Genomic DNA, 21,434 nt, shown 5'->3' on the forward strand with positions numbered 1-21,434 from the left:
ACTGGAAAACATTTGCTAGTATTTTATTATATTTTTTGGTTTATAGTTATTTTTCTAAACTTATTACCAAAAATATGTCTAAATAAAAGATACATACATAAAATAACTAAACAAAATTAGTGCAAGTGAAAGGTCTCGTGATATCGGCAGCGAAAATCAGGCATTAATTAGTTATGCATCAATATGTGTATGTTTTTGTGTGTGTTTTTGTCAATCGAAAACGATTGTAAACCAACGCAATTATTAAAAAAAAATTAAATTACTTATTCGATAACCTAGATATTCTATAAATATGCACAGTCAAGCTTGAATTGAGTTTCAAGTTTTACTCAATTTACCACTGAAGTTATGTTTGTCATTAGAACCGAGCTATTTGATAGTAAAATGTTGTATGGACTTTTAGGGTTCCTTGTTTTGTTACCATTATCAATTATTTTCGTTGATTTGATAATATGCGTAGTTCATAAATAAGAAATTTCTTAGAGTAAAGGAAATGTGTATCGTTTCTACTAACGTAGTATATTGCTATGGGCAAGATTATAATTTACAAAATAAAAATATTTGTTAACATTACAGATGGAACTACAAAAACATGATTTAGAAAATAATTATTTGAGCAAAGTTAGGGGTGGTGTTATAAAGATCAAAACATACGAATGCAAAATAGTATAAGGCAATTAGCTTATGGTAGCGACTCAGATTATTAATTCTAATTCAGCATTCTGGTCTTAGTTATAACTGTTAGTTTTTTTTGCACCATTAATAAATAAAATTAATAATTATACTGTTTTCACACAATATAGAATTGAATTCACAACATAGCAATGTTAAATAATTGTTTATACAAATTTAAAATATGTAAAACACATACTGAACAGTGATCTAATATTTTTATGTATGATTTGCTAGTGCTACAAGTAAATAACTAACATTGTCAAGCGCAATGTAACAGCATTTAAACTTAAGAAAAAAAAACTATATATATTGCATGAATGGACTGTAAGTAAAATGTTTTTTTTTTACATTGATGTGGGTTGGAGCTAGAACCCTCCTGTTTCTCTCTACATCAAAACTAAAAAAAAGTGTATATCAATTTTAACCATTCCAGTCTCACGATACTCTTAAATTATTACCTAAAGAGTGAGTATTGAAGTGAACAAGTATCTGAAAATAATGAACAAGTAAATCCCATGCAAATAATTGAAGCTTTTGTTTCAATGTTGAATGCCTGTGTGCAAAAATTGCAATATTCTAAGTATAAAATAATTATATTGCATACTGTTCTTTAGATTCGTATGTTACAACATGATATAACAGTTACTAAAATTGTTACGATTCATTTAGATGTAGTAAATCAAAAAGCAAATAAATTAAAATGAATGCAACATCACGGTGCGAGTGCCCCCTGTTTTGCTCAGATAGTATGAGAAGGTGTCCGCTTTGTTTCATCATGACCACCATTCACCATCCACCATCCCTTATCATCTAATGGTATGCTTATGCTTTTATGCTCTAATGGTATGTTTATGCTAATGTTTATGCTTTTATTCTGACTGAATTATGACGAACTATTGATTCGTAACCATCATTTGAATTGTTTTAATTATAACCTAGGTGGTGGACGCGTGCCACATGCGTTAGATCATAAGAATGCGGATAGCTAAGAAATAAAATCAATCTGTATCTTCAATGTAATCTGTAATCAATGTATCTTCTTCAACACCCTTTTGCGAGCGATTGACATGGGTCCTGGGAAACCTCAATGTTGGAAGAATATTTACGATCTAGGTTTAGCTCATGTTAGCTACCAACAGGAACCAAATAGTAAATCTTAAGTGAATATCATCATTCAAGTAAATCTTTACTAAGTAGACATCACCAACCGATATTTACACGAGACACGCGGTACGGTGATATAAGGTAAAATTGTATCTTCCACAACTGACTTACTTCCCGTGACTACTTTTTGTTAGATCTGGTTCTGGATTTTATCAAATTTCACACCCGAACACGTATCAAGTTTTGACCGAACAACGAGTAAAAAAGTGGAATTAAAACAGGTGTGTATTACGTAGGAAAGAGTTGAACTATTTCCAAGTTGTTAGCCACCGACAAAAATTTTGTTCCCATTGATGATGACATTGTCGTCTTAGATTCGTTTTAAAAGCCGTTTCAGCCGAACAAGTATTTGTGTTCGATATTTTAACCTTGTCTGACGATTTCTTATTGGTTTAAGGCAAGCTATATGCCATATTTTTTCTAAAAATACCATATAGGATTCAGACGTTTGAATAGTGTGGTAATTCGAATCCTATATTGGGTAAGGTGAGCTTGAGTTTGATTATCCATTTCAAGAGCTTCCAGAAATGTTATTTTCCTCCATCTCTTAGTCTATACTTTTTTATCGCTTTTGCGAGAATGTGCACATTGCGAGTTTTCTTCCTTTCTTGAGCTTTTCCGCTCCGACACCTCCAACACTTCTATAATCTTATAGAGCGAGCTTTTAACCGTTCCAGAAGTCTTCCTCCCCGTGATGTTATAAATTTGTTGGCTTTGGCGAGAAATAATACCGGGCTAGGTTGCTTCTGTTGTCGCGTCTTCCCATTTCCTTCCAGCAATCTGTAAATAAAAAATTCTTTCGCTTTACTTGCGTTCCGTTTGCTCCACATTTGCTCACTCTCACGAACGGGTGAGCTTTTTTATGGAAGCTTTACCCGTTCGTCCTCTTACTCAGTTTTTTTATCCGTTTTAAATGTTTTACATTTTTACACGCTTATTTAGATATTATTTTAAGCAAATAGTTTCTTCTTTTGTGGCACCCTTGCGTCACTTAATCACAGGCGGTAATGAGAAAATCGTAAGTATTTCGAGTCGTATTATAATCGTTTATAAGTAGTCTGTGTTTTAGTCGATCTGAAGGAATGCAATGTTAACACAATCCGAAAAATTATCATCTATAATTTAGTACGTTAGACACGGTTATTCGCTAGTCTTAATTCGCTATTGACTTTTATAATCACTATTGGCTCAGCCTGCCTTCTACAGCAGTACAAACAAATCAGAAATAATTACGGAGTCCAATTACTACACTTCATCTACCTCAATATTTCGATCGAATATTACATACATTCTAAATTTCAATTTCTCAAAGAATATATTTTGTAAAAGCAATAAAGATGTACAATAAAATCTCAATAATTTTGCTGGCGAATATGTTATCAGTTTTATTACAGTTTTGTCATTTTGCTGTCCTGGAAACGGATGTTTTGTGTATAGTTTAATCGTTTTGATTTAGAACAGGATTCAATTGTATACTTTGCGTATATATATTTAATGTTTAAGACTGATAGTAAATGGTTCACATCGCTGATTACCCCTTTTTATGCATACTCAATCGTGCGATATTTAAAACGGCTTATTGATGATTTAGTAATCTTCCAGATCGAAACAATCATTATCCAATTCATCCAGCTGCATGCTTTGAAAGTCTACTTTATAACGCAGAATACCTGGAAATATGTAAAACAAGTACATAAAATTAATAGATTATGCAGAAAAGAGAGTATGTTGTAATTAACATGTAAATAAAAAAAGCGATTTAGTCATACAACAAAAACTAACTAACGCAAAATAATAATATTTTTTTAGTATTTCAAGAAAATTCATCATATTAATACAAAAATAGACCACAAAGTTATCGAAACGGATACATCAGAATTCTATATATTCAAATTGATCATATTTTAGTGAAATTTCAATGATTTCTCATGCAATTAGGTAAACCAAAAACATATCTATCGTAACATAAGTTTACATAAGGAATCGTTATTTTTCTACGTTTCTTAAAGCCAGAAAATATATTTCAAGAAGAATATAAATCTTCATCAAAAATTGTGAAAATGATAAACAGCATGACACAGTTTAATAAAATTACATTCAAATATACTGATTCAAGGCAAACTTATACTTTTGAATTAAAGTCATTTTTATCATTTTTCAATTAAAACCAAACTTTTCAATTAAAACAATCAAAACAAAACATGAAAATCTTCTAATTGCATTCAACAAAAAATATATTCATCTATTTAATCACGTAAAATTTAAACTGTATAACAGGTGTGATAACCAACTTGCCTTTACTAGTGTTAATTCAATTCATAATTAAACATCGAAAACAGTGAAAATCAATCTAGTGAATTGATGAATGTAATATAAGCACACACTGAATGGATTGAGAGTCAATCATTTGCAAACCGTATGGATAAAGGATTAGTAATCATCTAAATCTACATCATCCAATGGTTCATCCGCTTGTAAAGATTGAAAATCGACTTTGTAGCGAAGAATTCCTAGATGACGAATACAAAGTAAACAATTCGTTAGTTTTGTGACATTATTACAATTATTTCATACAACCGGCATGAGAGCATTAAGAAAGGGAAAGAGAAAAAATTTAGCAATAAGTTAGCAATAACCGGAAAACAAAAACCACTTTACTCACCTCCTATACCGCCGAAGCCGCGTACAAATTGACTACCCTCTTGGGATTTATCAGTAATGATTTCCAATGTTGCACCAAAACATTTATAATTGTTAGCTAGCCATTCAAGAAGAGGTTGCGATTCGACCAATTCCATTTCCACCCCACTCTGAAATCAAAAAATAATACCACCCAAGCAGTAATACATGTTTTTGCTATTATTATCAATAATTTAAAGTCCAACCTCTTTGTCAGTAAAATGAGATTTATCCTTTTCTTGCTCGGGTGTTAAATGTAATACTGTCGTGGAAGTGGCGCTGGCATGATTCTTTAGCACATAACGCTGAATATCCAGATTTTCCCAGCAAATCAGCGTTTCCACGGATCCGAGCTCCAGTGCCTTCAGAGTATCTTCTACACCAAAGCAGTATTTTCCAGTATCCTGTGTTAAAGTAAGCAAGTAACAAAGGATACAGTGAGCATTCATATATACATAAACTCTTGTCGAGTTTTTGTGTTACTACTTACTTGCGATATTTCATCAAAGTATCGTCCAATTAATTTTTTTTCCTGAATGAATTTCACGTTTTGTAACGATTCTGCTGCCAGCTCAATTGCTTGATTAAATCCATTTTCTCCTCCGTACGATACATCGACAAGTTTAATAACTTTTGATTGCAATCTCTGAAGCATAAAGATACAATGTAATGATACAAATACATACTGTTAGATAACACAGAATCTAATGTTTTAATCATTTTGCAAATACCGGGTCAAACATATCAGACTGGCTGAGCTCGGTTTTGAAGTCGGCGCTACCCGCCAAAATTAACCCAGCGATGTTTGGCTTGTCGTTCGTTATAAACAATTGCGTCGCAACCTCGGCTACTTTCCGTACGTAATTATGGCGCTTCTCCATACGCAATCGTGCAAAACGCAATGCAGATTGTCCACCACGACCATGCTTTTTCGGTAAATCAACGGTAAACTTGTGAAGAACCTCTCGGGTGTTGCCCTAAAAAACATGAGGTAAGAAATTAATCATGATATAAAACATGAAACAAACTTCGTAGCTTGTTAAACGACAATCCACACTTGTGATTTTGTGCACATTTGGTGTCTGTTCAAGCCACCTCACTGATTGAAGCAGCATTTCTGCGTACCAATGTGATGGCTCGCATGACGCCTCACGTATTTATATTACCATTGCCGCCTAGTTACTTACCTGCAGTGTTCCGAAAAGAGCACCGTTACCATCCATCACAATAAACCCAAATTTATTGTCATCGGCAAGCAAAGCTGTTAGTGCTTCAGTATGAAATTTGTTGTCACATAGATAAAGAGAGGTATTGATTGGTTTGAACGGTTCGAAGTCAATGTTGACTTTCTTTTCCTTGCCCTCTTCAGTAACGATCGTTCCACAATAAATCACTAATCCATTAGGAGGCACTTTGGTGTAAAGTTTAAGTCTGTGTTGAACAGACGTAATAGCGCCCAGCACAGATAGACGGTTCACACGAGATTTTATGTTGGATGCGGTTCCGAATTCATCAGCTAACATCTTACTCACTCTACTGATTTGATCTTTCGGGGGTATGATTAACGAAATCATGCTAGTTCCATTACTACAACGATTAGAACGACAATCAAACATACAATAAATGGATAAATAAACCAGCATGTCATATTCACTAATGTTAACGCAATACACCTACCCTCTTGCCATTTCCAAGCTCTTGATAAGCTTTTTAATTTTCCAAATCTCCACGTTGCGATCAGCCGATGTCTCGTCAAACGACATGTTGGTGTTAAAGTTGCAGTTTTATAGCTCAGAATGATTAATAATGCTGGTCGTAACAAGCAATTCCAGATAAAAGTAGAATCGTGATTTTGTGTATTTCCTTATCTCTTCAGATGAAAAGCTAAAATTCGTTTTATTCTAAACAAGCTTCGAACGATGATTCCTACTCTTGTAATTCTTATTCAGTAAAGGATTCTGCACGTTAAATAAGATTTCCAACATCCGATGAGATCCATAGAAGACGGAGAAGAAGAAAAAACAATAAACAATTTAATTTCATTGAACTAATCGTTATGCGTGCAGAAAAAGAGTCAACACAACATTGCTCGTCGTGGCAAAATTGACGTAAAATTTTCTTATTGGAATTTCCTATTGCTCGATTTCTTCCTGATGTTTGTTAACCTACTTACTTTTTCTTAAACAGACGTACACACAACTTACGTCAAATAATTACATGATTTCACATATGTATTAGTGATCTGTCAAAACAGCTCGATTTTCATCTCTACACGTTCTTTTTGCCAAATAATCCTTTCGGTTTCTCTTACACATCGATTAATTAACTTTCATTCTTCACGCCATGCAACTGCACCCTTAATAGTAAGATGTACAGTGGTAAATCAATGATTTATCGACTGCTTAATTCTTCGTTGCCTTTCCACCTTTCTCTTGTTTCACTACACGGGCAGCTTGCAGTACCAGTCAAGAAAAAAAAATACTATGTGCCTTCCGAGAAGGCCTTATAGAAAAATAATTGTCGGAGACGAATTATGAAAGATGAACATTGTTCTACTAACGTAAAGATCTCTAAAATCTCAGTATTTCTATTGAGTATAGTAATCCTACACCACAATATGATAAGAGCCATGCCATTTATTCGAGATGCAATCAAGTGTTCATTTGCAAAAATTGTGCAAAATCGCGTCTTCTTTGACTTTAATGCCACATGGATATCGTCACATACACCAGCAAATTTTATTGCAGCAGAACACTCACAAAAATTGTACTTAAAAATATCAATTGCACATGACTTCTTTTACATGATTCGCGACACTCGAAGCACTTACGTTGCCAGAAAATGGAACAACATCCGCAAGAAGGAGTACTGCAACAATTTCAGCAACTTTTTCTGCGGACTTTAAAAGATGTTTTCACATACATCAGGAATTTACACTGCTCATTGTAACACGCGGTTGTCGCGTAGCATTCCCAGAAATACTCATTCAAAAATATAGCCGTAAATAAATCTATGACGTCACAGTTGCGAAAAACGTACTACACAAACATTCGTATGAAAAGTAAAATAATGGTATTCCAATAGAAACCTACGCTGTGTATTAGCTGTGCGATTTGAGCAGATGAAATTTACCAGAATGTTTTCCAAAAAAGAATATTATCATATGATGACAATCCTGCCCAAGTCCTATACTTCATGCAAACAGTTTTGTTTTTTTTTTCTCTGGTTGTAAAACCTGATCAAAATTTGCATTTGCATTTTATTGGTCGGATGACGTTGATATAAGTTTTGATATTATATCTATTGATGTTATACCGATAGATATTATACCGAAAATTCAGCTAGTGAAGCGTTTATTACAAGGCTACTCTTTTCTCCCAGGTCGAATAAGTATTGGATATTCGCAACCCTCAATCTTCGATTTTTTTGTACTTGGCTCGTTTACTGTTAAGGCCTGATAATTTCAACTGAATAAACTGTTTAGTGGTACACTACACAGCTTACAGCAGCGGCTATAATTGATTTCGTGGTTCTTATCTAGAGTACTTTTGGAAAAGCTTATATCGCATATCCTAAAACAAAAGCCTACGATATAATTGAAGTAGTTCATGAAAAATCACGGCTGCAATTTCAAGCACGGTCCAAATATGCCATATTTAAAATCATGTACCTTTTTAATCCTTCTTAGTCAACGTTGAAACTCAGGGGCTTTAAAACTTATTCTTGATCATGCATTTTATATTTGTATGTTTGATGACACATCTCTTTTAACGAAGCCTGATTTAGCCCAAGGCATTTTTTATTTGACCCAAATTTGAGTTATAGAGTTATAACAGATATCTTAATCTAACACAAACGAAATAATTTAAAACAGTACAACGGAGTCCCGCTCCACGTCTGTACTTGAGGCTGGTCGGCTGGAAAGAGAGCGACCAGCGGTCCAGCTCTCTAGCATCACCCACTCAAAGTCACTCAGATAGTGCCAGATCGCCTGTCCACTGTGAGTGACTGCGTAAGTCGTGGATCCACTCAACAAATAGTATGAAACTCAACAAACTGGAATAAAGTATAACATTTGGTGTAAGTGGGAAGAATAGCAGACGAAATTAGCGAGTGAGTACGAGATGAACGAAGCGGTAGGAATAAAGCAAGAAAAAGAAAAGCTATACAAGAATGCATGAATGTTATAGATGAACAGTAGGACAGTGTGTGATGAGATTGCAATGAGTGAAAAGGAGTGCGATCAATGTTATGGGAACAATGAGGAGCTGAATAGTTGTGGGAGAATGAAAACGTTGTGAAACGACAATTAATTTAGCACTAGAGTAGAGAGAAAGGTAATGAGATTGTGGCCAATGAAAATAAATTTGATAAATAGGAGTTATAGGATATTTGATGTGATAAGAAGGATAAAAAGGTTTTCTGGAGAACGGTAATGTTCCATCGTCGAACGGGAATAATAATGTGAGGTGACAAAAGTTTTCAAAAGTTGCCTGTCGATTAGATAGCTTGAGATAACTTATATTAGTTTTTTTCTTGACCCCATAGTAGTCGGCTAGAATTTACTGTTAGAACCATTTGGAGCTATTTGCTGCACTTCGCCATTCGCCACGAAAATCTCGCGAATTATACAGCACTGTGAACACACGCGGACAACCGGCTAGCTACCCACCGTTAGATGGCGCTACACCATCTCTTCAAAAGTAGTAGATTAAACTACGTAGCTAGTCCTGTATAACAGTGAGGAGAGGGGGGGGGCAGAACATTACCCCACACCGTTCGTTTCGCGACAAGAAGTAAATCCCTTCGCTTTTTAAACTCAATCCGTCAACCATTGGACCTTAAAGTTTTGGATGCTAAAACTCTTAGGCTAGCCCGCTAGTGTTGATAAACCAATGCACTAAGGGGCAGCCCTGAACAAACCGCGACCAAATTTTTTTCACACTTAGCAACAATATACAATAAAATAGGTTTGAAAGCGCTTTTATAACAAAACTAAGTATTATTTGATGTTTTGGACATCCAGAGGGCGCCACTGTGCACAGTGTTTCCTTGTTTCTGGTGCATTTTCAATATCAATCCCTATAAATAATAGTGTTATTGACAACGATTTTTGCTTGGAATTTGAATCCTAAACATGCTGAACGTCTCAAAAATCGTCTTAAAAATACAAAAAAAACTTAAAAAAATCCTAAAAAAATATATACAGTGTGTGTACCAAAAAGTTTTTAATCCATTTTTAAGATATTTGCCGTTCGAAGTGGGCCCGGAGCGTTTCACCATTTCATTATTATATGTTAAAGTATGCTTTAGGAAAAATGGAAAATAAACAAATTTAAACATATTTGTTCTTCATTACCAATGTTAAAAAACGTTTTTTTATTTTTTTATTTGGTTATATCCTAAAAATATATATTCATTTAAAAATTTACATTTTCTTTTTATTTTTATTCAAAACCAGATTAATTTATATTTCTAATGATATAAAATTTACCTATTTTACACCTCAAAGTACAACTAAAATAGTATTTTGATTTGTGGGTTCTGAATCAATAAAATTTGAGCTTTATATCTTCGAAGATATAAATGCTAGAAGTCTGCAATTTCGAAACTTTCTTAGTTAACTAACTGACTTTCAATCGGCAATACCAAATTTACCATAAGCGAATAAAAAAAATGGGACTTATGACCGTCCTTGCTCCTACGTGCGATGTCGACTTAACTACCAATTTTCGAGTCAATTATTGGAATGAGTGTGATACCGGGCTTCAACACTAAATGTTGAAAGTAGAGAGGCGTCTAGATTTTTTTGGTTGAAATGTAAATACATTATGTTCTAGTATGGTAGGAGGTCATATTCCTTTCACTCAAGAAGAATACATCGACTTAAGAAGCAGAATACAAAGGTTCGGATTAAGGACAATTTCACTATATAATTTTTTCGCTTAAAAAAATTCTTTGATTTTAATTTAAAATCTCCCTTATGTGATAGATAATTAGAGAGAAGGTGATGGAACAGGCTTTTATTTCACCGGAATAATGATTAAAAGTAATGTAATAATGTTAAAAAATGTAATGTAATAATGTTTCAATAAATTAAAATTGAATTTCTTTTTTTATTATTTTTAATAATAATCTAACATACGATAAATTCTGAAATGAACGCTGAACAATATTTTTTCAAATAGTTAAGCATCCTCAGAAGCTTCCAAAACTGCTCCGGAGTATGCTAAATCCCAGTAATGCTCAACATGATGCTTCTGAAAAAAATCTCTGGCACTTTTCTCTAACGGAAAAGATTTATATTTAAACTCTCCAAAGCTTCTGCGTTGGTTCATTCCTTCCCAGACGAGAACGCAAGAGTTAGGTATTTCAACACCATCTGCATTTTTAACTAAATCCTCTTCCCATTTAATTCGGTGAAGCATGAGTCTGCGATATTTCTTCTGTTGTTTAGGTCCACCCTCCACAACAACAACGCAGCAATCTCGGAAAAGTACACAAGCGCCAGTTAGAAAAAGTTGCTTTGCGTTTGTTTCTACTTTGAACTTTTTACTTTGTTGATCTTGCAATTCTCGAATGCGATATACCGAAACATGTACTCCCAGCGTAGTATCTTCCTTCATTTTACGATTTTTTTTCTCCCGACGCTGATCGTCTGTCAACTTACGAGCGGCATTTGCTTCCTCGTGTATCTTTTGCCGTTTTATCATTTGCTCACGTACATGAGCTTCAATTTTTGTAGGATCTTGAACAGCTTCTGTGCCTAAAACTCGCATCAAATTTGAAATTCTTAATTTCGGCTCCGGTGGTGCTTCCAGGCCAAGGCGTATTTTTTCCTGTTCTTCTTTCCAAGCCTCACGACGATTTTGACGGCGCAGCTTCCGTCTTTCCTTTTTAGTCAGAAATACTGGAAGATAAACGGCCCGAGATGACTCGTCTGAAAAAAATAATACAAAACAATATCAATTAACAAAATTTTTCTGTAAAGCTGTTTGTGATAACAAAATATCTGTGATAGCGTTGGTGAATTTTGAAAACTTACTCGGTGGTCGCATTTGTGTAGGATGCTCAATAAGATTTGTGATAGATGACTCCCTGATAGAAATACTTCCTTTAGTATCCAACATATTCAAATCGTCCGTCAATATGACCGAATCCCACCATTCCATTTGAGGAACATCATTAGTATGTGTATCCGCCTTGGGGGCAATTAACGCTAACTTTGTAGCGGAGCTTATTCCTGTTTTACGCGCAATCTGCGATATTTCATTCTGTAGTTTTTCCAGTTGAGCCTTCATGCGCATCCGTTCAGCGAGCTGTTGAAATTTTCCCGGTTCATGAAAGCGCAATGAACGTTTACTTCGAACAGCCGGCTTCAGTGTGATACGATCATCGTGGAAGTGCGTTTCTCCCAACTCCTCGCTGTGTACACGATCCGCAGCCAATTGATTTTTCGTATGTTCCCGTTTTTTGGCTCTTATGTTTGCCTTCAATGTTGGAGTTAGTTGAGGTACAACAATAGCACGACCACTGCCATCAACTGTACGCCCCTCGGCGTCTAGAATAAGCGGCTTCGGCTTGTCTGGTGCTGGAAGATGCTGAGGTAAAACATTAGCCAATGTGCCCGATAGTTTGGCACGAATTTGTTCTTGCAGTTGAGCTATTTTTTTGGACCTTTCGATGTCGGAAATAAGCTGTTCCGGTTTACCAAGCGGCTCGCTAATGGTCATTTTTTTAATATCATTACTGCCAACAGGAGTTTGTGCTACCGTTGCTGAAATTTTTGCATTCACTGCAACAGCTGCCGCTACTGCTGACGCCGGCACATTTGTTATTTTGTTCAATCTTATGTTCTCCAGTTTTCTTTTACGTTCCTCAATTTCACGTTGTGCATTTTCCATCATCATTTTTATATGATGCGAAGGGAAAGTATTTGCCGTTGTATTTTCAGCTGCATGACTGCTATTCAAGACGAGTTTATGTGTACCTGTAGACTCCTTGATTGATGATATAACATCATGGTTTTCATTTCTCATTTGCTTCAATTTAAGGAGCGTTTCTGGATCAAGCTTTGTTTCGGGATTATAAGCACTTCCTTGAAATGATTTGTTGTCCATTGCTGATGCTAAACTACCGGTGACACTTGTCACCGGAGAAGCTATGTACTGTCCGCAGTTTATCAACAAAATCTTCTATTTTGTGGCTAATCCGTACTGCTTTGCATTCATCAATGGTGAATGATGGGGTTTCAACCAATATACGCCGGTCAAATCCGTATTATAAGCTAGATTCAATCCACGAAAGTACATTATTATCAGTATCGCAAAGCACTTTATATGCGTTTTTCTAAACACGGGCAGGCATTATTAATCTCACGACGGTTAAGACATGCCATAGCGTAAGCAATACCGACCTTATTTGTTGTAGCAGGAACTTCTTATCGATGTTTTGAACAATTTAATCTTTCATGTATTACAGAGACTTAGAAAAATGAAATTTTATATCATATATCACACTCCCTCAATCGAATGAGTAGAAAAGCAAGATTATTTATTGTGAGGTTAGGTCATTTCGAGCGATTTGACAGTGTCAATGTACAGTGCTGGTGTACGAATAATGATTTTTTGGGAGGAACAGAATCTGGCATACAACGTATGGCAGACAAAAATGAGACGAATTCGATCATATGACAGGAATCAAATAGCCCAAACAAACAGAATTGTGAGCAATTCAGCTAAGTTTATTTGCGAAATTATATTTAAATTGGAAGCGCTCATTTTCCATTGCTACAGACCACATGCAATTCACTTTGATAACATAAATAAAAACATGTACGTAGTAAAAATATATTTCTGTTCAAACATTGCAAACATCAAATACATTTGAAATATTTTAAAAAGATTAAAAAATCATCAACCATATTGCCTGTAACTTAGAACTTTTTATGTTCTACAGCTGGAAAAATAAAAAAAGGATTTATTTATATGACATGGTAAACTTATCATATAAAAGAGACGTTCAAATTCTTACTATAGCTTGTTAGGCGTTATTTTTACGCCGAAAGTTGCGATGAAAATTGTATATTGCTTTTTTCTCAGGTTAGAGTATTTTCTATCTTCAACGGAACAGGATAATAAATAATTGTCCTGCATCTTGCCAAATTAATTATTTATTTCGTTAGGCAGCGCTTTAATTGATGGCCTTATGAGATTATATTTTTAGTTGTTAAACGCTATTGCTCTGTGCCTTACTGAATCTGTAAACAGTACTGTGTTAGGATAAAGTAGAACGGGATGTTCCATTAGAGCTGCATAACGGGAACGATTTCTTTTAAAGGACGAAGGACAGTAGTTGCTTTACTAGTAAAGCGTACTGCTTATGCACTAAAAATAGCATTCAGAGAAAAAAAATATGTTATGAATATTAAAATACAATTTTTCGTTTTGCTATATAAAATTACGTAGTTTTGAAACACAAGTTGTACTGCAACACTCTATCTTTTATTTTACCAGCAAATATTGCGCGACTATTTTTTTGCCATTGATGGAATTTGTAGCATAGTTTCTCTATTTCCATTCCATAGTTTCTGTACCGTATTTCTTATTGACGAATGAATAAATGGAAATACTTACTTCTCAATTGTAAGGCAATTTTTCTTCGAAAACGACACACTTTATTTTAGGATACCAAAATCGTGTTCCCGTACTCGTTCAAATCATACTAACCTTCTTGTATATCAAGTATAGTTCAATATACTTTCTTTACACCGTTCCTCTTTGTGAACGATAAACAGGATATTTTCTACACTGATTCTGAATCAAATAGTTACAATTAATTAGGTACAGTTGATATTGCAATTTAAAATAAAATCCAAGTATAAACAACAAAAACACAGTCCAATTGAAACAATTAAAAAATTATAGTGTCGATAAGGTTTACCATGTACATACTACGACTCTTAAATACAAATTTAAGATGAACTGCTGAAAACATTATATACCCTTTTTATACGTAGTAAATTCAAGATTGAACAGTGTCTAATATGATCATTCCTATTATTTTTTTTCGCTTGATTCGTGCCGAATAACATTCCCGCTATGAATTTCAATACATAGAAAAAGGAAGAATATAATCTCCATCAATTGCACTAAATAATTAGTTGCAAATACGAATATGGTAAACAATACGGACACGCTTCAAATTAATAGTTGATTTGTTCTGAGTTTTCTCTAAAAATCTTGTTCGAATTAGTTATAATACTACAGTACAATGTACGTCACAAAATCTTTTACAAAATTATTTTATTACATAAGCATGTTATTCTAATAAGTGCATTGCTAAACGTTCTGTTTCATTCAAGGATAGCTCATTAGTTTTTTGCAAAAGCATTCTCTTTCGTTTAGTAGGGGGTTGATACATCTTTTTAATGTCACCAATATCAACTTGTTTTCTTTTTTCTTCTACATTCGCCGAGCTAGATTGTTCTCCGTAAATTTTGTCAGGATCAGGAAGCCAATCAAGATTGATACTTGTATCGCTTTCGCTACCAAAATCATCTTGTGGATCGTTAGTTTTATTTGACACACTGCGCTTCCGTTCTTTTTCTTTTAGCTCATTTCTCTTCTCTTTCTTTAATGATTTGTATCGTATTTTATCATGGATATCCTGTTGCTCAAGTTTAAGTCGAGCAGCGTTTATATCGTACGAGTCGTGTAAATGCTGTTCATCAGCATCAAGTGGAACACCTTCTTCATCGAACATAGTGCGTTTACTGATTGTTAAAGATTTCTTAATTAGTTTAGCTTTAGAAATACGTTTCTTAGATGCTACTACTGATGGTTGCTCTTCCGAGCTTTCTAACTTTACAAACTGACCTTCATCTTGAGTAGTTTTTTGCCAATCTGACGTATGGTTGATACGTTTAATTTTCAAAAAGGATTCACCATCACTATCTGCATCACTATCGCTTACTTCTCTCCAGATTTCAACATTATTTTTCAACTTAGAACACGTTGAATCTAATGGCTTTCGATCGTCTGCTATACGCGATAGAAAACGTACACGCGGAGTAACAGTTAACCCAAGTGATTTTGCATACTCTTCAAGATTAAGCTTTTGTAATTGAAATATGTCCCTATTTTTCATCAAAGCAACAGATTTTATGTATGCAATAAAAGCTCGTTTTGCACTCTCTTTTAAATCAGGAGACTGAGCCAGAAGGGATTGAATTTTTACTAGCGGAGAGAACAACTGTCTTTCGTCAACTTGTATCTGCTTGATGGGAACTCTGCTAGCGCGTAAAGATTCAAGCATCGCCTTTTCTTCATGAGGTAATAAGACTAACAAATTTTCACCGCCTGTGTTTAATCGTGCTGTTCGCCCTGCTCTATGTATGTATTGAACTACATCTTCAGGACAATCCATCTGCACTACCCAATTTACTTTAGGAAAATCAAGTCCCCGTGACGCTACGTCCGTTGCCAACATGCAGACATTGCTATTCTTCCCACAAAACTCGGCATATATTTTGTTTCGCTTCTCTTGATTCATTCCACCGTACAATGGTAGTAACAAAATCAAGGGTCGAAGTTTTCTTAATATCTGATAAAAATATTTGACCTGTTTACAAGTTGCAAAAAATATTATTATTTTCTGCTTTGGATGCGTACGCAAGAAAGACCAAAGCATCGTTAATTTAGAAGGAAGATCGACAACCACGTAACTTTGCTGTAACTTTGCGGGAGTCGCGTTATCTTCGTGGGCGTGAGGTGCAATACATACGGGATTTTTTAGTTTCACACGTGCCAAATCCTTAACGGAATTAGTCTGTGTTGCAGAAAATAGTAGCGTTTGTCGCAAGGTAGGTAGGTTCTCGATAATTGAATTCATTGTGGCCGAAAACCCCATATCTAAGCATCGATCGGCTTCATCTAGCACTAGCACCTTTAAATTTGTTGGATCGAACAACGGATTTTGATCCATATGTTGCAGTAAGCGACCAGGTGTACCGATGATTACGTTGAGATTGTGTAGTCGATTTCGTTCAAATTTAAGATTTTGTCCCCCAATAATGAGACCCGTGGTAAAATCATGATGCTTTCCAACCTTTGCAAAGGTTTCGAATATTTGTACCGCAAGCTCGCGAGTTGGTGTGATGATCAGTGCTCCCAGGCCATCCAGACGGGTCCATTTTTCCACGTACAGCCGTTCTAAGATGGGAATGATGAACGCCAATGTTTTTCCGCTCCCTGTTTTTGCTGCAGCTAACACATCTTTGCCACATAATCCATCTAAAATGGATTGCCGTTGTATAACAGTTGGTTTAATGAACTGCGCGCCATGTAAACCAGCAAGCGTTTTTTTCGATAATGGAAAATCTTTAAATGTTTCTATAGATTCCGTAGTAGATGCAGAGATGTTATTGTAGCGCTGACGCAAGCTGGTGATTTCCGTTTCCTCATCCTTCACAGAAAACTTAAAAACTGCACGGGACGCAGTCTCATCCTGTTCACAGTTTTGTCTTCCTTCAGCACTATGCCCATTATCTTTGTTTGTGTACTGAACATTGAAGCTTTTAAATTTGTTTTTTCTTGCAAAATTCACGTATTTGTTCTTGCCCATACTGTCAGTTTCCGAACGTGCTCAGAAGATGAAGTTTACTTTCCGAACAGGCTCTCAAAACACGGTTGGAACCACAGCGTGATGGAATCGATTTGACAACCTATCAAAACACAAAGAATTGACAAAAACTCGAGAAAAATTAAACGTCAAATTAAACTCGACGAAAGGACAGTTTACAGTTCACGTATAACAGTAGGAAAAATTCGCGCGAGGAATGTGACGCATAACGATTGACAGTCACAGAAAAAAAGGATTAAAATCAACTAGGCCTCATCACACATCACGAGGTTTTATAGCCGAAAAGTTAGCGTGCTCCGCAAACGGCACCCCTGTTTCGCATCGCGTATAATTAGCTGAACGTACCGTGTTTGCATTGAGTATGTTTTATTTGGCTAGAAGTTGATCCGTATGGAGAGAAACATAGATTTTCTATCGTATTTTATGAATTACCCTGAGATACATTTTTTGATTTTATATAATAACATTTCCTGTATAGCTCCGCACTATCTGCAACCAACCCTTGAGCCAGGCGATAATTCGAATGAACGCGTGGTGGACAAAGAGCATTCCGAATCCCTCAGTGGTAACAGTTTACTCAGTCAACAGTATAATCGAGCCCGCTTCCCACGTGCTCTTTCTGCGAGACAGGAAAAGTTGATGTGGAAAGCGAAGTAATGCGTGAGATATGATCGGTGCTGCTTCTAGCATCAGAGCCAAAATTATCCAACATTGTACGATACCATACTCCTTTTGTCTAAGAACTTTTTCTTATGATTTTTTGTATAATGCAAAAATATGCCATTCTTTGTTCTTCATTGTGTTGGCTGGTAATCAGGTCTCATTGAGAAGAGTAAAACGAAATAAATTCCAGCAAATTCGATGAAAGTTTACTCATTGTATTTTATTTGGATATAATTATACATGCCAATTTGATGGCAAAAGAAAGCTTATGCCAAAAGTAGTATAATTTTTAACGTACGTTGAAAATGCTCAAATTTTCCTCCAAATGTTGCAAAATAAAGCTGAATATTTCCATCTACATTTCTATACACAACACATCTAAAATACACATCACATAAAGGAAGTAGAAACTTCACCACTCTACATTTTGGGAAATAAGAATCATTCCTACTTAATTTCAACCACCCAATAATAATGCACTTTTTGTATGTATAACAGGTAGCTTGAAGGAAGTCCCCCTTTGTTCCCTTCTGGTGTGGGTGTTGGTGTATGAACAGTGAGAATCATTTTTGCCATGGTTCAAAGAAATTGGAAGCCATTTGTATTTTTGAACTTTATTTGGTATTTCAAGGAGTCCTAAACTCTTATGAATTCCGAAATGGAAAATCAACCGCTGACCAGGTTTTTACCATGCGACAGATGTTGAAGAAGATGGAGTAGCAGCTCCACTCTACCCGTCTCTTTATAGACTTCAAAGACGCATATGGTAGCATAATCAGGATAAAACTTAACGACGCAATGAGCTCTTTTGAAATTCCAGCCAAGCAGATGATGGTGGATGGAAAACTCTCAAGATCCTTTGCTATTACCAAGGGTCTGCACCAGGGCGATGGACTTGCCTATCTCCTTTTCAACCTAGCGCTAGAGAGGGCCATCCGGGACTCAGGAGTAGAATCCTCGGGGACCATCTTCTACAAGTCAATCCAGATCCATGCATACGCTGAAGACATAGACATCATTCGTTTGCGGCTCTCCTATGTAGCAGAAGCTCACAAATGGATTGAGCAGGCGGCTGAAAACCTCGGTTTGGAGATTAACGAGGCAAAAACCAAAATGATGGTGGCACCGTCAGCGGCCCTGCTAACAAATACTAATGCGAGTCTACGCAGGGGTGACGTACAGATAGGTGAGCGAACCTTTGAAGTCGTCCAAAACTTCACCTATCTTGGGTCAAAAGTCAGCACCAACAGTAGCATTGTTGAATATTAAACTCAGACTCGGGCATTTGCACGTTTTTAGCAATCTTTTTTTTTTAATTGATAGTTTAAGAGAGCGCTGAAAAAACCTGTAACTCCTCCGAGTGCTGATTTGAAAAGGACCCGCCAATCTCGCAGGCTAGCGCGGTCCGTTCCTTTGTTCGACCTTTGCCCCCAGGTAACGACCTCTCTCGGCCAGTCGCTTCGGGTCTGCTCTCACCTAAGCCGAGTCCTTAACAGCGCCCCCTAGCGTACTAAAACAAAACATTCAAAGTTCCAGTACTCACATACACCTCTGAGACATGAACTTTGTCCAAAGCTGACGAAACCCACTTAGCCGCGTTCGAGAGGATGATGCTCAGAAGAATCTTTTTACCCGTATGACCCTGTAATGACGAGCTCTACGAACTGTACAATAGCCACACTGTCCTGTGGTCCTGTGTCCTGACTCGCCAGACTCCGGTGGACTGGTCACGTCACTAGAATGACACCGTAAAGTAGGCCCAAACTGAGATGGAGTCTATGGGCCCGGTTTCTCTTGGAGAAGGCCAAGACCGCTAAGCGGTTTTAGCGCCTAGTAAGTCAGCTAAACTTTCATTGTTTTCTTGCTTGGAAAAGTGAAATACAATTGGAGTTGAATTGGACGACATGAATACTTGAGTTATTACGCCGTTATGAAAGCAAGTACCATTGTCCTCTTTTGCTATGGGAAGCTTATACTTCACCACACCAAATAGAAAAACGGATGCAGAAAGGAAAAAAATGAATGCAGAAAGAATTCGAAAGAAGACAAATAGACAAAAATTTTGATTTTTAAAGGTACTTGTAAAAATACCCCTCAATGTTTCCTTAACCACCACTGAAACCGAATGAAAACGGGTCAATCAGCTAGTAATTAAACATTTTTTTCAACCATTTTAAGTTACAAAATTAGTCAAAATTTACGATATGAAAGTGTATTTTATATTTTTAAACCACATTTAAATTTCCCAAGTCTCGTTTTTCTATCTTACGTAAATGTTTCTTGCGCAGACGTTTAAGTTTCATAGGATTGTTAATGATTTGCACGATTTCCGATTTCCGCTCATTTTCCAATTTTATACGTTTGTTTTCTTCCCTCCTCAAGCGTTTTTCTTCGTTTTCTCGACGTTTACTTTCTTTGATCGATTGAGATAGTTGTTTGATCTGCTTTATTTCCTCTCTATAGGCCATCTGCAGATGGGTCTTGTTACGCCGAATGGGATTCTTTACAGCAGCAAACCTAAAAAATATTTTGGTAACAAAATTTATTGGAATAAACTTCGTGAGTATATGACTAGCACGTTACTTTACACACAACATACCTTTCCTTTTGAGTTTTCCATATTCTACCAGATTTAGGTTTCCCTCTAATAATTGATGTAGTATCATTTTGAATGTTTTCACTGCTTAATTTTGCATGTGATTTCAAAGGATTTTGTTCCATTGGGGTTGGTTTTGAGCGTTTGGATTCTTCATCTGGTTGCGATTTCACTAGCAACTCGAATGAGTCTGAGCTTTTTTGGATGTTATCCATTATTATATATAGCCAATTCAATTTATTTGGCTCTTCTACTTTATTTCAAACACCTGATGACTTCAATGAACGTTGAGTTTTCGATGCAAAAAACTGTGTCGTTATTAATTTCCTGATCAAATAAAGATTCTACTTAATTCAAATGACGTGTTTTTGTTTATTCTGTTTCTAAAACACATGGAGATTTCTAAATGCCATAGAATGCTAGAACGAAAAAGGTTGGTCAGGGATGCACTTTGAATCTTACAAATTCAAATCCCTTATATTGTACTTGAACGAATTTATTTCGAATTTGGAGTTTACAGGAATAATATGTTTGTTTAATAATTTATTTATATATTTTCCGACTGACGGTAGATCTTATAATTTTATTCACACACATTATGATCGAAACTTATTGAATCTGGCAATTGGTAGGGTTTGAATGTTTTGTTTCGTCTTATGTTTACTGTCAAAACTACAGCTGATTTGATATCTTGGCTATTATCACGTATAACATATAACCAGGATAACCCCATTGGATGTATTGCTCTTAATATATGAGTCATAGGTTTCGTTGCGGCTTCATTCATATATAACTTTGGGGTATGTATTGGACCAGTAAATATATCGCTATTATAATAGCTCATATGTATGGGTCCAGCACCACGTGCCTGTAAACATGACGTTTGCTTCAGCTGTCCAATTTATAATTCAGAAAGAAAGTTGGTCATATTGTAAGGCAGGAAAAAATGTCGTGAATAAATTACAATCATTCATATTTTAAAACATAATAGTTTAAGTTGATCGTGTAAAAGAAC

The 21,434-nt window shown here is 35.7% G+C and overlaps 4 protein-coding genes across 6 annotated transcripts; all 4 read right to left on the minus strand.

The window, feature by feature from the left end:
• Positions 1–3,208: 3,208 nt before the first annotated feature.
• On the minus strand, positions 3,209–7,456 carry LOC128721940 (eukaryotic peptide chain release factor subunit 1). Of its 3 annotated transcripts, XM_053815748.1 has the most exons (9): positions 7,349–7,456; positions 6,196–6,476; positions 5,706–6,105; positions 5,250–5,495; positions 5,009–5,164; positions 4,725–4,922; positions 4,502–4,649; positions 4,255–4,349; positions 3,457–3,509 (listed from the first exon to the last, which is right to left on the minus strand). In XM_053815748.1, the coding sequence occupies exons 2-8, from the start codon at positions 6,279–6,281 to the stop codon at positions 4,270–4,272; spliced, it is 1,314 nt and encodes a 437-aa protein (XP_053671723.1). In that variant the 5' UTR covers positions 6,282–6,476; positions 7,349–7,456; the 3' UTR covers positions 3,457–3,509; positions 4,255–4,269. The 3 variants fall into 3 exon arrangements, with proteins under 3 accessions (XP_053671721.1, XP_053671722.1, XP_053671723.1); XM_053815746.1 differs by lacking the exon at positions 4,255–4,349 and having other exon boundaries at positions 3,209–3,509; XM_053815747.1 differs by lacking the exons at positions 4,255–4,349; positions 7,349–7,456 and adding an exon at positions 6,692–6,820 and having other exon boundaries at positions 3,209–3,509.
• A 3,250-nt stretch (positions 7,457–10,706) lies between these two features.
• Positions 10,707–12,431, minus strand: LOC128732050 (U4/U6 small nuclear ribonucleoprotein Prp3). Its single transcript, XM_053825212.1, has 2 exons — positions 11,564–12,431; positions 10,707–11,458 (listed from the first exon to the last, which is right to left on the minus strand). Exons 1-2 carry the CDS (start codon positions 12,426–12,428, stop codon positions 10,707–10,709), a joined length of 1,617 nt encoding a protein of 538 aa, XP_053681187.1. The 5' UTR covers positions 12,429–12,431.
• Positions 12,432–14,764: 2,333 nt separating this feature from the next.
• LOC128724741 (probable ATP-dependent RNA helicase DDX10) lies at positions 14,765–17,142 on the minus strand. Its single transcript, XM_053818466.1, has one exon. The coding sequence runs from the start codon at positions 17,140–17,142 to the stop codon at positions 14,839–14,841; it is 2,304 nt and encodes a 767-aa protein (XP_053674441.1). The 3' UTR covers positions 14,765–14,838.
• A 2,903-nt stretch (positions 17,143–20,045) lies between these two features.
• LOC128724752 (coiled-coil domain-containing protein 86) lies at positions 20,046–20,544 on the minus strand. Its single transcript, XM_053818477.1, has 2 exons — positions 20,423–20,544; positions 20,046–20,340 (listed from the first exon to the last, which is right to left on the minus strand). The coding sequence occupies exons 1-2, from the start codon at positions 20,542–20,544 to the stop codon at positions 20,049–20,051; spliced, it is 414 nt and encodes a 137-aa protein (XP_053674452.1). The 3' UTR covers positions 20,046–20,048.
• Positions 20,545–21,434: the final 890 nt, after the last annotated feature.

This window comes from Anopheles nili, chromosome 2, assembly GCF_943737925.1.
Source record: "Anopheles nili chromosome 2, idAnoNiliSN_F5_01, whole genome shotgun sequence".
Lineage (NCBI taxonomy): Eukaryota > Metazoa > Arthropoda > Insecta > Diptera > Culicidae > Anopheles > Anopheles nili.